The sequence below is a fragment of the Lissotriton helveticus genome, chromosome 5_1 (assembly GCF_964261635.1).
Source record: "Lissotriton helveticus chromosome 5_1, aLisHel1.1, whole genome shotgun sequence".
NCBI lineage: Eukaryota > Metazoa > Chordata > Amphibia > Caudata > Salamandridae > Lissotriton > Lissotriton helveticus.
The window spans coordinates 97,866,437-97,881,316 of record NC_136065.1 but is presented as its reverse complement, the minus strand read 5'-3'; the positions used below and the strand labels follow the sequence as shown (position 1 = coordinate 97,881,316).

The 14,880-nt window shown below is 40.8% G+C and overlaps 1 protein-coding gene across 1 annotated transcript in view; it reads left to right on the top strand.

Annotated features, from left to right (window-relative positions):
• The window catches only part of LOC144754214 (E3 ubiquitin-protein ligase TRIM39-like), a 256,583-nt gene that overhangs the window by 111,716 nt on the left and 129,987 nt on the right, over positions 1-14,880 (top strand). The window contains exon 2 of the mRNA XM_078641799.1: positions 2,026-2,121. Within this exon, the coding sequence (XP_078497925.1) occupies positions 2,026-2,121 (96 nt within the window). The remainder of the gene's footprint in view (positions 1-2,025; positions 2,122-14,880) is intronic.

Here is a 14,880-nt window from a genome sequence, read left to right as displayed (position 1 = left end):
TCCTCAAATTCGCATTCTTTAGCTAGGACACGCAAACATGCAATATATTCATCATTGTTTCCCCCTCTTGTTGTTTTCTTAGCGCAAATTTGTGCCTTCCTACCATTATGTTACTCTCTTCATCAAATTGTACCTCAAGTCTCTTTATTGCTTCCTAGTACTCATTTAAAGGTATAAAGACTCCTGGGGGATTTTCATACTCCGGTAAACTATCGAACACTTCCTGCCCAGCTCTCCCTAGAAGGCCAAATAATAATGAACATTTCCTCTCAGCATCATATCCTTTCCCATCAATGGACACAATATAATTCTCAAATGCCCTAATCCATTTCTTCCATTTCATTGCTGGTTTTCCAGGCTCATCCAGAAAGAGTGGTGGCACACATACGTTATTGCTTTGTGCCATGTTAATTTCTAGAATTTTTCCTTGTATGTTTTGTTTCCCTTGTAATTTTAACAAGTAACTTCACTTTGCTGTTTCATGTGCTGTTCAATCGGTTGCCAAAATTTCTTTATTTATTCATTTACTTCTCCTTTGTTTACTTGCTCAAGTTTATACAGTGTATTGTACTCACACTTTGTTTCCTCTCAAAGAATTGGTTAAACGCGTTAATATTGTAGCGTTCAAAACGCCGCTTTTGCCATCACTCGCGCTCTATGCAAATAGTATTGGCACCGTGTTTACTCTGAGGTAATTTATTTTCTCAAAAATGGCCGCACGCATTTGACGCTCGGTGACGTTTGTGGCTATCATCCAATGGTTATTTAGATGTCAAGCCTTCCTTTCCCAGCATGCCTCACGCGACACAGCTGACAGGATTTCCTCAGAGCGCTTACGCCGGCAGCCTTTACCTCGCAAGTCACTTTCCACGCTGCACTTACTTCAGGTTCTTTAACGTTAATTTCCGCATCCCTTGTTTTTTTCATTTACCGAATCCTCCGCGGTGACTCTTCATTCAGTACCGCGATTCTTCTCATGAAATAATCATCCCCCGTGGGCCCAAGTCGGATCCCCGTCCTCGTCGCCAATTGTTGTGGGGGACTTAAATAATGGAATAGACGTTTAAGTAAAGTAATAGTTTACTTTTATTAAAAGAGTAAAAGGGCCCACAGGGAGCCAGAAGGAGGGACGCAGTCACTGGCAGAGTGGAACGACATCTGACAGATGGCAGCGGTGACGTCACATATGTAGTCTCCGAACATTCGGAGATGACAGGGTGTGACGCATATCATGGAAATGGAAAACATACATGACAATGTAAGATAAAAATACATATTCAACAATCCCCACCTTCTTATTCTGTTGAGGGTCTGCCTGTCAGCCGCGAGTGATGGGCGTATAAGCCTCCTCAGGCCATTCATGCACTCTTGCCTGAGTTCAATTCAGGACGGCTCCTTCGAGGTGCCCTCTGAATCAGGGCACTCAAGGGTATTGATGTGGTATGTGTTGCTCAATCTGTAAGTGGGCCATATATTGCAGAGGGTATATACAGTAGTGTGTGCTGTGCCTGTTCACAGTAGCAGTACAGCTCAAAGTCTTTTGCTGCTAATCCCCCTTGTCGTACGACAAAATGAGTGTTTCCCGGTTTATTCTGTGCTGACGTCCCGCCCAGGCTAGAGTTATAGATACTTGCACTTAGTGGTTTGAAAATGTCAACAGGACAAAGTTTATTTTTAAAGTCGTGCCACAAATGTTATTATGGGTTTATGCGTAAAATACTAATGTTTTTATAAAGTAGAAGTAATTGCCAATGACGAAGCTAGTTTACCTGGAGCTGGAATTCTAGCCCTAGGGCCTTCCAGATCTGAAAAGGTGCAAACAGGTGACACCCTGGTCTGTGTCCTTGTTTGTGATACTGGGGGCTGTACTTACAATCTGGATATGTATAACTGATATCTACAATCTGTATGTGTGGCTGGTATTCACAGTCTTGGCAGGTATGTTTGGTCCTGTAATGATATTTTTTATAAGTTAGACTACACTCTACGGATCTACACATATTTCTTGCATTCTCATCTCTGCAGGTAAAACTTCAAGATTGGCTGCGTCTTCTGAAGAAAAAGGAGGAATATATTCTGGAGTCTAAAGTCAAGGAAGAGAAAGAATATAAAATGATCAGAGTGAGTGGCTGCAGTGAGTGTTGTGTCTCTGTGTGTCTGTATTTGCCCATGTACTTGTGTATACCTCTTAAATTTCAAGACACACAGAAGCCGATGACACCCTGCAGACTGAGTTGTGATACACATAAGGTAAACATAGTCACTGCTGTTTGACATTGGGCTAAAATCAGCCAAGGGTGTGTCTTAAATTAAGTAAAAATAAAAATGCTCCTGTTCAGCCTAAGGTAATACTTACATCCTTACTTGGAATGTATTAATGTATGCATTTACTTGTGTAGCATTATCTGGCAGTGAGTATATACCTGAGTGAGTGTGTTTGTGTATGTGTGCGGGCATGTTCACACTTATGTGTAACAGTATGTGTTCATGTATGGATGGTTCTGGAGTTATCTGCTTGCATGCTCGTGCATCTCTAAAGTTGTGTATTTTTGTGGGCATGGTTCAGTCTTTGTGTGTGTGTTTGTATGTATTTATGTATTTTGAGCCTCAGAATAAGCCAATACATGTGCAAATGTGTGTGCATGTGTGTTTTAGGAATGTGTATGCCTTGATCTTATTAGCTGTAAGCTTGTACTTCCATATGTTTGTGAGTTTGCATATCACAAGATCTGGTGGTCTGTGTGCCTCTGTGAGTTTGTGTATGCATGATTCTGGATATATACATCTGTGAGATTATATAATTATGCATCTGTTTGTGTATGCATGGGTATCTGGAGAATGTGCATATGTGTGTTTGTGAATTCACTGTCTGGAGATATTCATCTGAGCGTGTACACACATCTGTACATGTGTGTGACTGCACAATAATGTGTCCATCTGTATGAGTGGGAGCCTCTTTGAGTTTGTGTATGCATGCACTGAAGAGATCTATCTGTGAGGGTGTACAAATACATATTCATCTGTGTGCACATGCATGTGTGCATCTGTGTAAATGTGTACCTCAGTGGGGTTGAGTGTTTATGGATCTGGAGTTATCTATCCACCCATTGGTCTGAGCACACCTGGTAAAAGGCCCTTCCTAAACCCAAGTGTTCGCAATGTAATCCTGCCATGACATTGCATATACATCATTGAAGCACAGAACATCTAATAGAGTTCCTCTAGATCTGTGGTCCAGGGACCATTTAAGGTCTGCTATACCTACTATGGGTGTCCGTGAAAGCTTAGAAAATTAAAAAAATATAATATTAACAGATTAATAAAGTGTATGTACATAAAGAAGCAAAATGTGTGTTTGTTTTATGAATGCTTGTTTCATTAATTTTGTGTATTGTTTTGCAGTACAAATCTTCGAAATTGCTCAAGCCGGGGTCCCCAGCTTCAAACAATGACTCAATGGCAGTCCCCAGATTCCAATAATAACACTGGGGGTCCCGGTTTCCAGTAATGATTAATTGGTCTTCCATAAAAGTTAAAGGGCTAAGAACCGCTCATCTAGATACTAAATGGAACACGGAAACTCCAACATTGGGTTGATAAGTTTCTTTCTTAGGTGTGAAACTGATGACCTTCGACCTGAATGATAATGTATGCAAATCCATGACTTCTGGAATATTTGCGGGTACAGAGGACATGGTAATTTTCCGGTTTGTAGAGTGCTCACACTTCACTTAATTATCTTCAGTTTCAAAGCAATTTGCATAGTGAATTTTAACCTATAAATTGGTAATTCGTTTTAAATCAAATGCCCCTTCATCTGGACATGCTTCAACATACATAATGAGGAACAACATCTTTGACAGTGTAAGGCTCCTTAAACTTTGAAAGACCCTTAGATAGTCTTCCAGGTTTTACTTTAACCAAATCACCTCTAGCAATTGAAGGAGAAGAACAGGTGGAACTAAAGATAGGAACATGGTTGCGATGACCTACTTTAGCAACCAGTCTTTGATCCATGAAGGTGTAAGCTTAGTGCCACAAAGTCTACCTAGCATAAGTTCAAAAGGGGACTTGTCATTATTGCTGTGTGTAGTGGTGTGATAAGACCATACCATCTCTTGAACCATATCAAGAGCAAATCTACTACTGGAGCAAGCCATTTGGATTATCCCCTTGACAACACAGTTTATTCTCTCAAACAGACCATTCCCCAGTGGATTGTATAAGGATGTGCGACAATGTACTACACCACAATGAGACAGAAAAGAACACATTTTGTGAGCGATAAGCTGGGTACCATTGTCCGTGATAAGTACAGAAGGCTAACCTTCCTCTTGGAAAATATTTTTCAAGAAAGCAATAGTAGTTTCAGTGGGGATATCCTTAACAAAACTGCCAGTTAACCACTTGGAATAAACATCAATGGCACTATGGCAAAGCAAAGAATGACATGTAGATCGTCCATGGGCCCAATAAAATCTAGACAAACACTATGACACAAACAACTTGGAGCAGTGATGTGACCAATAGCTGAACTACTAGTAACTTTAAGCCTTTTTCCTCCCTCCCTACAAACAGAGCATTTTTCCACCCAGGACAAAAATTGTGAATCCTTGCCTGGCCACCAAAAATCTTCTTTGAGTCTGCGCTGGGTTAATGTTTGTCCCAAGTGTCCTTCATAGGCTAGTTTGAGAAGCTTGTGCCTTAAATTGGAAGGAGGAATTAATGTATCACCTCTCATGAGAACATAGTCACCACAGACTGCCACCTCATCCAAAACACTAAGAAAAGGACAGGCTGAGACATGTATACAACTTTCCCGTCTGGAACCTCATTTGACCAAACCCAACAATTCTTTGAGAACAAGATCTGTTGCCATAGCTTCACACCACTCATTGTGAGTAAAGGTACCCTCACAAACAGCAAGCACATCTTGCACTGAAGCAACAGCTCCTTCTTCATTGGCAACATCCAAAGAAGCATCATCAAGATCTTCCCACTTGATAGCAAGTCTAGAAAGACAATCAGCTAGAAAGTTGCGCCACCCCAATATATGAGAGATGTCATACTGATACTCTTGAAGTTTGGCTGCTAGTCTTGCTAACCTGGGAGAACCCTTTCCAGCCCCACCAGGGGATAGAATGTGAACTAAGGGCTTGTGATCAGTCTTAAGAAGAAATGTTGTGCTCCAAAGAAAAGTACGAAAATACTGAACACCCCATGCATCAGCAAGAGCATCTTTTTCAATTACTAAATAATTTTGCTCTAAAGGTGTAAGAGTCTGAGATGCGAGGGCAATGGCTCTCACCTTCAGGGTGTTTCTGCAGGAGTACAACGCCAATACCTGTAGGACTAGCATCTACCAATACAACAGAGGTATGCTTTACGTCAAAAGGAGCCAAGACATTGGCTTCACGAATTTCTTTTTAGATTAGATTAAAGCATGTCATTTGACCAGTGCCGCACACAAATTTTGCACATTTCTTGAGCAAAACCCTCAATGTCAAGGTTTTGTCGAAGAAGTTCTTTACGAATTTTGAATATTATTCAATTAACCCCATGAAGGCACGCAACTGGTCTTTGTCAGTAGGACATGGAGCTAGGCGAATAGCCTCCAAGAGATTCCTTTTGGGCTTTATACCCTGAGCTGATATCTCATACCCAATATATTCAATCTGTTGGACAAGGAATTAACATTTTTCTTTATGTAAAGTAAGTCCAGCTTCAGCTATTCTTTGCAAAACAGTTTTCAGCAGTTGGTTGTGATCAGCAATAGAGTCACCAAACACCAGAATGTCATCTTGAAAGAACACTGCTTTCTTGATGCCCTTAAACAACTCTGTAACCATACGCTGAAAAATGCTGGCTGCTGAAATGAGCCCAAAATGAAGTCTTGTAAACTGGAATGTTCCTTCGGTTGTTATGAACGCAGTGAGATGTTTTGAGTCACAATGTAATTTTATTTGGTGATACGCGTTCTTAAGATCTAACTTGTGAAAGAACCTCGCTCCCTTCAAAGTGGACACTAATTCTCCAAAGTTGGGTAAAGGAAATATGCCTGCTAGTATGCATTTGTTTAGTGACCTCAAGTCCACACAGAATCTTATTTTGCAATCAGACTTTTTTGGTCATGACGACTGGGGACCCCCATGAAGAAGCTTCTATAGGTTCTATTAAACCACTTTGTAACATGTCATTGATTAAGGGCTTGGCCTCATCCCTAACAATTAGGGGAACTCTTCTTACTTTGTGTTGATCTGGTAGAGCATCCTTACTCAACTTGATTTTGTGTACATATCCTTTCAATCCTCGTAGTTCATTTCGAAAAAAAAGTTTTGACTTCTTGCAAGATGTCATCTAGAGTATGATCATCCACTACCATAACTTGACAGGGTGCCCTGGGATTGACTATGATGTGAAGATCGTGTTGATGGACCCAACCTAAAATTGGTGGACCATCAACCGAGACATACATTTTTGCCCCTAGTAGACCTGTTGTGGAATAAAATGTCTGCTTTGAAGTAACCCAACAAATCTATCAGGTCACCCTGGAAACCTTCAGGAGAGATATCAATTGTTCGTAATGTAATACTATCCCACTCTTTCTCAAACATGACTTTGGGTATGATGGTATATCTGGAACCTGTATCAACCATAAGAGACACTTCACGCCCCTCAATGATAAATAAGGCTTTAGGTCTGTTCTCCCTTTTATCATTCTCAGAGATTATGTTAGAGTCATCGACCACCAACAACCTATCTGGCTCCCTACTCGGTACAGAAGATGCATCTTGTACAAACGCTACCTTAGAGCGACCTTTGGTTCTGCACATTTTCGACAAATGTCCCAAGCGACCACACTTTAAACATTCGTTATTAGACGCATAACAAAATCTCGATTCAGGCGTGTGACCACAACTGCCACACCATGAACACATCTTGTTGGAAGTTTTTGCAAAAGTATTTTTTTTGCACAATGACTTTTTCTTCTTATCAACTAGCGCCATTTGTTCTTCATCACCAAATCACTTTCTTCTGCTACACACTTTTCTGACACTTCAGACACCTCTTGTTGAGATAACTCAAAACTAGCATCCCTAAGGCTGTCTCACCCCCTGATTTCGGCGATGTACCGTGTAACTCCTCTGTCTTCTCTAACTTGCCCTTGATTACTCAGGAGGTCTTCTTTTCCCTCCTTAGTAAAGTTCGCTCCGGCTCTCCACAGGACAGTTGTCCCCCACATATTGCTCGGGAGATCTTCCTCAACATCCCCGACCCTCCCATTTCCCTTCTCAACAACTCCCTTACCTCTGGTGTGGTCCTCATTTCCTTTAAAACAGCGGTAGTCTCGCCCATCCTCAAAAAAACAGGTGCTGACCCTGAGGTACTGTGCAATTTTTGCCCCATCTCGTTGCTCCCCTTTTTGGGAAAAATTCTGGAGGCCTTTGTAGCAAACTGCCTTAGCACTTTCTTGGAAATTTCTCACTATCTAGATCCCCACCAAGCCGGTTACAGGCCTCAACACTCTACCGAGTCTATTGCCCTGGCTGTTCATGACGAACTTAGAAAGGGGGCCGATCAGAACACCTCACAAGCACTGGTGCGCCTGGATTTGTCGGCGGCGTTCGATACCTTCGACCACGCTGTCCTCCTCGATCGGGTCGAGAACGCCGGCATCCGGGGCCCACCGCTGAGGTGGCTCACATCATTCCTCCAAGACCGAAATCAAGCGGTTCATCTCTCCACCTTCACAACAGAGGAAAAAAGCCTCACCTGTGGAGTCCCACAGGGCTCCCCCCTCTCCCCCCTACTGTTCAACCTGTAAATTTTTCCTCTGATTTCTGAACTCCAAAAAAGATCAGTAGTCCTCTTCAATTGTGCAGATGACCTTCAACTCATCTTCAACATCGATTCCTCCCCCTCCTCTATAGAGAACATCCAATCCACCATGACTTTCATCAGTAGTTGGATGAACGTAAACCAGCTCAAGCTTAATCCTGATACGACTGAGCTGGTTCTCACGGGGCCTCCAGGAAATCCTTGGAACACCCAAAAAATATATTTTCTTTTATTGTTTTTGATTATTTAAAATCATTACAAAAACACAATAGAAAAATAATCCTTAAAATTTTCAAGCAATTTATAATTCACATTACATAAAATTATCATCAAGATTACCTTGCCCATTACCGTGTGTTTAAAATCATGAATTTCATTTGGTAGGCTTATTTTGTATAACGCTAGATAAGAGGCCAATGGTCCATAAAAGTGGTTAGCTAGCCATCTTAATTAAATCCTTTGCTCTAGCCCGTTATTAACCTGTTTTTCATCCTTGATAACATTTCAGGCATTGAGGTTACTGTTTCCTACTTTACTTGTGTCCCCAAGTTCAGCTTGTCGTAGGAGAGATTGTACTTTTATCATATATTTAACCCCACTACAAGCCAAAATGGAGCCGATCCCTCCAGCCATCGAATTACAGCTTGGAACTCCAATTTCTGGCCCCTCTCCCTAGGCTGTCCACCACCCCCTGTTAACTTGGTCAAGAGCCTAGGCGTCCCCATCAGTAATGACCTCTCAATGAGGGCCAAACTTAAATCGGTGGTCTCTGTTTGTTTTTTCCACCTACGCCGAATCAGGAAAATCAGCAGATTCCTTTCTCATGAAGCCCTCGTCCAAGTCACTCTGGGATTGGTTATATCCCGCATTGACTATGCGAACGCCCTGTACGCTGGAATACCTGCGTACCAATCTCACCAACTCCAACTCATCCAGAATCAAGCAGCCAGGCTTCTCCATGGCCAGCCAAAGTCTAGTCATACTAAACCTCTCCTTAAGAGCCTTCGTAGGCTCCCTGTGGCCCAGCGCAGCCTCTTTAAACTGGGCTGCTTGATCTATAAAGCCCTTTCCTCCCAAGGCCCGTCTTTATTGCCTCTCGAATCCACTGTTATGTCCCTTCCCGGGTCCTACGATCTTCCTGCTCCAATCTCTTGTCCCCATGCACCTTCAGACGCAAAAAGCATGATGGCCTGAGATTTTCCTCACAAGCCCCCTTTTCTGGAATTCCCTCCCCCCAGATCTCCGTCGAACATCCTCCTATCGTCAATTTAGGATGTCGCTCAAGACCTGGCTTTTCTCTCAAGCATACAATTAATTTCACCATATTGCTGCAACCTCAGTCCATCCTCTTAAGCGCCAAGAAACCGCTGGTGTACGTGTGCTCTATAAATAATTTTTATCAGTATCAGTATCTTGTTGTGTACTAGTTTTCTATAGTTCCTTCATACAAATTTCTGACTGTCCGATGACTTTTGCTAAGTCAATGGCAACTTTTAAAATCGGATTCTTGGCTTCCCATAACCTTTCTTGTATTTTGCGATTGTTGCATTGCACTATTAGCTGATCTCTAATCAACTCATCGGTCATGGTGCCAAACTTGCAGTTCACTGATAGTTCACGAAGACGTGCAACAAATTCATCTATGGATTCCTCACTACGTTGACGATGAGTATAAAACTTATACCGGTTCATTACTACATTTCCTTCCTTAGCAAATCTTACCTCTAATCTTGAAATAGCTTCTTTAAATAGGTCAGGCATAGGTTGCCCATTAGCTTGTAACGCCTGAGGAAGAAATCTGAAGATTTGTTGCCCCTCCTTGCCTAAAGCGCTGAGAAGTAATGCTTTTTTCCGCTTATCAGAAAATTCCGTCTAATGCATCAAGATAGTTCTCAAAAATTATAATCCAGTCCTCCCATGCTATAGAGGGAACACCTGGTTCACTTAAGAACTGCAGAGGTAGTGGAACTGCAATTTGTTGAGCCATAAGAGCACAAATAATAAAACAATAGAGAATTGTAAATAATAAAATAAGATTGTGCCCACTTTGTGAATGAAGGGAAATGTATCTGTAAATAATAATGGTTGAAGGTGTGCGTATCCCCGTAATAAGCACTGATAAAAGTTTCCTGAGGATGAATACCTTTCGTTGGACAACAGATTTGTATGAACTGATAAAGATGAAATTATGTAGAAAAACTTACTTAAATGAAAGATGATAGAGGTGTGCACATCACCGTGAGCGCTGGTAAATGCAAAGTGCTGAAGAAATAAAGACCGCAAGCAATTATCATGGTGTGCGCATCACCGTAAGTGTTGTAATCTTGAGACGCTATGGAAATTGAAGCCAAATGTGAGGAAAACAAAGATTGTTGCTCTACGTAGTGTTGTGACACTGGCAGCTGCGTACATGCGACGTTGATGCCAGAATGTCGAAGAACTGCTCGTAGGAACTACGCTGTAGTGTTGTGACGCTGTTGCTAGGAAGCATCATGAAGAAAGTAAACCCATGCATGCAGAAATAAGCGCGTGACAACATTACTTGGCAACGTTTTAAACAAACGGAGAAAGCGCGCGCACTCGGAAAGTGACGTCAGGAGTGCCTCCAAAGTATTTTCTCCTTCCTCTCGTTTTTGTGCTTAAAAACAAAGCATGGTAGCAGGTTTCAAAACTTCTGCAGATGCCGTGGATTCGTTTGGCGAAGTGTCGTTCTGGTGCTTCAGTTACGTGCTGTGCTGAGTGAGGATGACACAGCTTCCCACTGGTCCGATGTAGTATTCACAAAATGTTCAAATGTACCGCTTGAAGAATAGTTAAATTGTAGTTTTATTCCAAGAAGAAAAGCACATCCATGTACTTCGGTGCCAGATGATAAAATGAACATTAGTACATCACAGCATTCTAACAGTGCTCTGTAGAACACAGAACACCAGCATTCAAAGAGATACACAAGAAATGCATGCATGCAAGAACGAGACATTTAAAGGGAAACACCAGATACTACATATCCTCCCTTTTTCTAAAATAACAAAATACCTACTATCCTCCTTTTTCTAAAATAACAAAAACAATAAAAAAAACTAGTATAAATACACATAAATAACAATCCTAAATTATGTACCATAAAAACACGAAACATCCCCACAGTACAGATGAATATATCATTCAACAAACTGAGCTAAAAACAAATTTCACTATCTATGACCATGCACAGTATTTAACAGTAGCTTTTAACACTCTTGTCAGAACATATTACCACATTGCATTGAGACTTTCCAGATGTGGAAGGTGAAGGAGAATCGCTGTCAGAATCATAATCAGAAGAATCAGTATTATTAACATGGAAAATTTTAGATGACTGTGAAGAACCTCTATTGCAGACCTTAGCATAATGCCCCACAACCCCACAATTAGAACATTTGGCATACCTAGCGGGACATTTCTCAAAACCTGCATTGTGATTCTTATCACCACAACGATAACAAGCAAAGGAAAAAGAATCATAGTTATTATACAATTTCCTAGTAAAAGATTTTGAGTTTGAAGACTTTCTCTGAGAATTCCTATCGGATTGAAACTTCTTATGACCCTTCTTGCCCAACAACTCCTTATTAGATTTAACTGAAATTTTGTTAACTGTAGAAGTAGTAGTTCCAGACTGATCAGCTAAAGCTTTGGAGCTTCTATCCGATAATTCAGCTTTTTTCAATAAAGTTATTACATCCTTCAGACTAGACTCTCCCTCAATCCATAGTCTATCTTGAATACTCTTATTCCTGGAACACACAACAACTTGATCACGAATGAGTTCGTCGTGTAATACTCCAAATTTGCAATGCATGGCAAGCAATTTCAATTGGGAAACATATTCCTCTACTGATTCATTCTCCAACTGTTTCCTTTTGAAAAATGCACGTCTGGTAACACCAATACATACTATAGGTGAATAATGCCCAGTTAAATCAGAAATTGCAGCTTTAAAAATGTCAATATCACTTGCTCTTTCTGGTTTCTGCATCTGATTATAGACTCTTAAACCTTCTGGACCAAAACTATGTAGAAGCATTCTCAATTTACGCTCAGGGAACAAAGTTCCAACATTGTCCTCTAGAGTGGCTATATAATTGAGAAAATATTCCTTCCACTCAGACCACTTTATACTTGGTTCACCAGGTGAAGTTAAAAACTCTTTAGGCGTGCTAATATTTATATTGATGCATGAGGAAGTTGCAGAACTGTTTGAAGAATTACTTGTGGAAGCAGAATTGGTGTTACTCATGTTGTTCGAAGAAAATTAAGATAAGGCTAAAACAATAAAAAATATTGAATAAACTTACAATGCTGGTCGAAATTGTAGAAAATGCTGCACAAATACGTGTAAATTTAAGAAAAACGAAGTACTGATGTGCTCCAATGGTTAAATTAACTCGTAACTCGGTTCGTAGAAATCCAAGATGGAGGCACGTATAAAATGCGGGGTTACGCGACGTGACCTCTGATGTGCAAATCAATGCGCTTCTCATGCGTCACACGTTACTAAGCAACACATGGCGTTGAGGTGCGAGCGCTTGTTTCATGCACACACGCGTTGCCAGGCAGTGAATTGAAGAAATGCGCAACAACGGAAAGGCAATTTGAAAGGTAAACAAGTGGACAAAGTTTACTTTTCGGAATGAAAGTATTGAACATCAATGAAGTATAGTCCGAACATGAACCAGTCAAAGTACTCACGTTTTGTCAATAAATTTCCTCAGAGATACGCTGTTAACTTCAATTGTAGTTGAACTTCAATCAACATTTTACAACGAAGAGCAAAAGAAATATATATTCCCAGACAATATTTAAATCTTTGTAGTTGATGGCTTACTGAAGTAGAAGAATGCTACATTGGTTAGGTGAAGTAGAAGTAGAAGTATAACGATGAGAATGTAGTTTAATCCAAGGATGTTCTCATGGCATTATCCCCATCGTAGAAACTAGTGACACCAGTTTGTTAAATAGTGAAATCGATTGCAGGTCTGCCCGGTCTAAAAGGAAATCTACTCATAGTAGGAAAAGGCTGATAATCAATAAGCAGGGTAAGACATTTAGATGCAAAAAGAAGAGAGTAGGACAAATTCCAGTAGCCCATGAGAGGGAGGGTGAGATACACCAATATAGCGGAAGTACACACCCAAAGGATACACACCCAAAGGAAACACTATTTCCAACTAGTGTCGAGGTACTGGTGCAATATTTGGAAAAAACGATAAAATCCTACATTGCACCAGTGATGGAAACTCTAGAAATCCTAAGTAAAAAAGTAGAGAATCTAGAAAAATTGGGTATAGCTAACTTGGATGTCCTAGAACATCTGGGCATGCAAGCCAGATCTCCTACAATTAATGTACCATCTGGGAGACTGAGCAAAAATACATCAAGTATAGTAACTCGAATTCCTAGTGTGCCCACTAGGAATTCGAGTTACTATACTTGATGTATATCTGGGGGTCAGAGGAATACAGGTGATCACGTTTATAACAACAAGAATCTGCCAGTACCGAGGCGCCACACTAATAACATCATCCCAGCGACAATTAATTTACCACCGGAATGTAGACCATACGTAGCGATCCTCGCTAATGTACCCAAACTGCTGCCCACCCAATTTGAAAATCAGGAAACTTTAAAAAATAAAACCCTGCACTGGTTGGTGAAAAACTGTGGCTTCATAATACGAGGGGCTAGTGAGATTATTACTACACAGAGGGTAGGATGGGTGGGACCAAATAAAAAGGAGATAAATGGGGACTGCATAGTTATAAATTACAGGACTACTGAATGGGCGAGAGATTCGATTTTAGATGCACCCATGCAATCCAATCAAGAATATAACATCACGTTGTTCCCACTTGATTATTTTTACAGGAATCAGTCAGGAAGACAAATCACTACGCATTCTTTCCAGCATCCAAGAGCTGCCCACTTCAACCATCCTAATGTCCCCCCCATTTCTTCTCCTTTATTGTTTAATATATATGACAACTTTACGGTCCCAATTTTCAACAGATTTCAGTTGTTAAACTCATTAGAGGAGAATGACTGACTGAATGTATCACTTATGGCCCTTCAATCTGAAATTGTTGTATCTGGCGATACAGTAATCATGGAAAAAGAGTTGGGGGAGCCAAAGCTGTGTAAAAGTTGTAACTGAGTCAAATTTAAACTTGTCCAGTAATGAATTATGTAAAGATAATGATGTAATTGTGACAAATGTAAACGTTACACATGAGATTAATATGATAGCGAGTCTAGAAACATCATCATTATTGACTAACCATCCTGAGGCCACAAGAGGCAATCATGCCGACTCCCTTGTAATTACCACCTGGACGTAGCGGGAATTGCTGCAAAATTATGCACCCATTTTGGGACAACTTTATTATATATGGTTACGATATAATATGTCTACAAGAGACGTGGCATAGAGAACAAATACAAGTTGATGGTTACACCTCTTACAGTGTGGCAGCAGTAGCATCTAAGGCTGGTAGAGCAAAGGGCGGCCTACTGACTCTGGTCTCCACAAAACTAACGGAATTTAATGCTGGGGGATATGTGGTGGTGGGTGAGCATGCGTCAGTCTTGCGCTTAACACACAGCCAAGGCAGGGATTTAATTATTGTGAATTTTTATAATAATATTGTGGGTCCCAACCGGGATAAGATCGTTCCGGACGTTGAGTGTGCAATTGAAGAAGCAATCGCACTTTTAAATAATAGCTCTGTAATACTCTGGACAGGAGATTTTAACATCAAAGCTTGTAGTCACACCCGGAAGGGGATTTGCGGACACCGGGAAGAGTATCCGGGGGGTGACAATATCATTTTTAACCATTTTCCACACAGTAATTATGGTAGTGCACTGAACAATCTGGTAGCTAAATTAAATCTGGAGCTACTAGAATGTACAAAGAATAAAAACAATGAAAAGTGCCCGACATTTAGAGGGAGGGACGCCCACTCCAATATTGATCATATTTTGGTGTCAAATGGCTCTGTT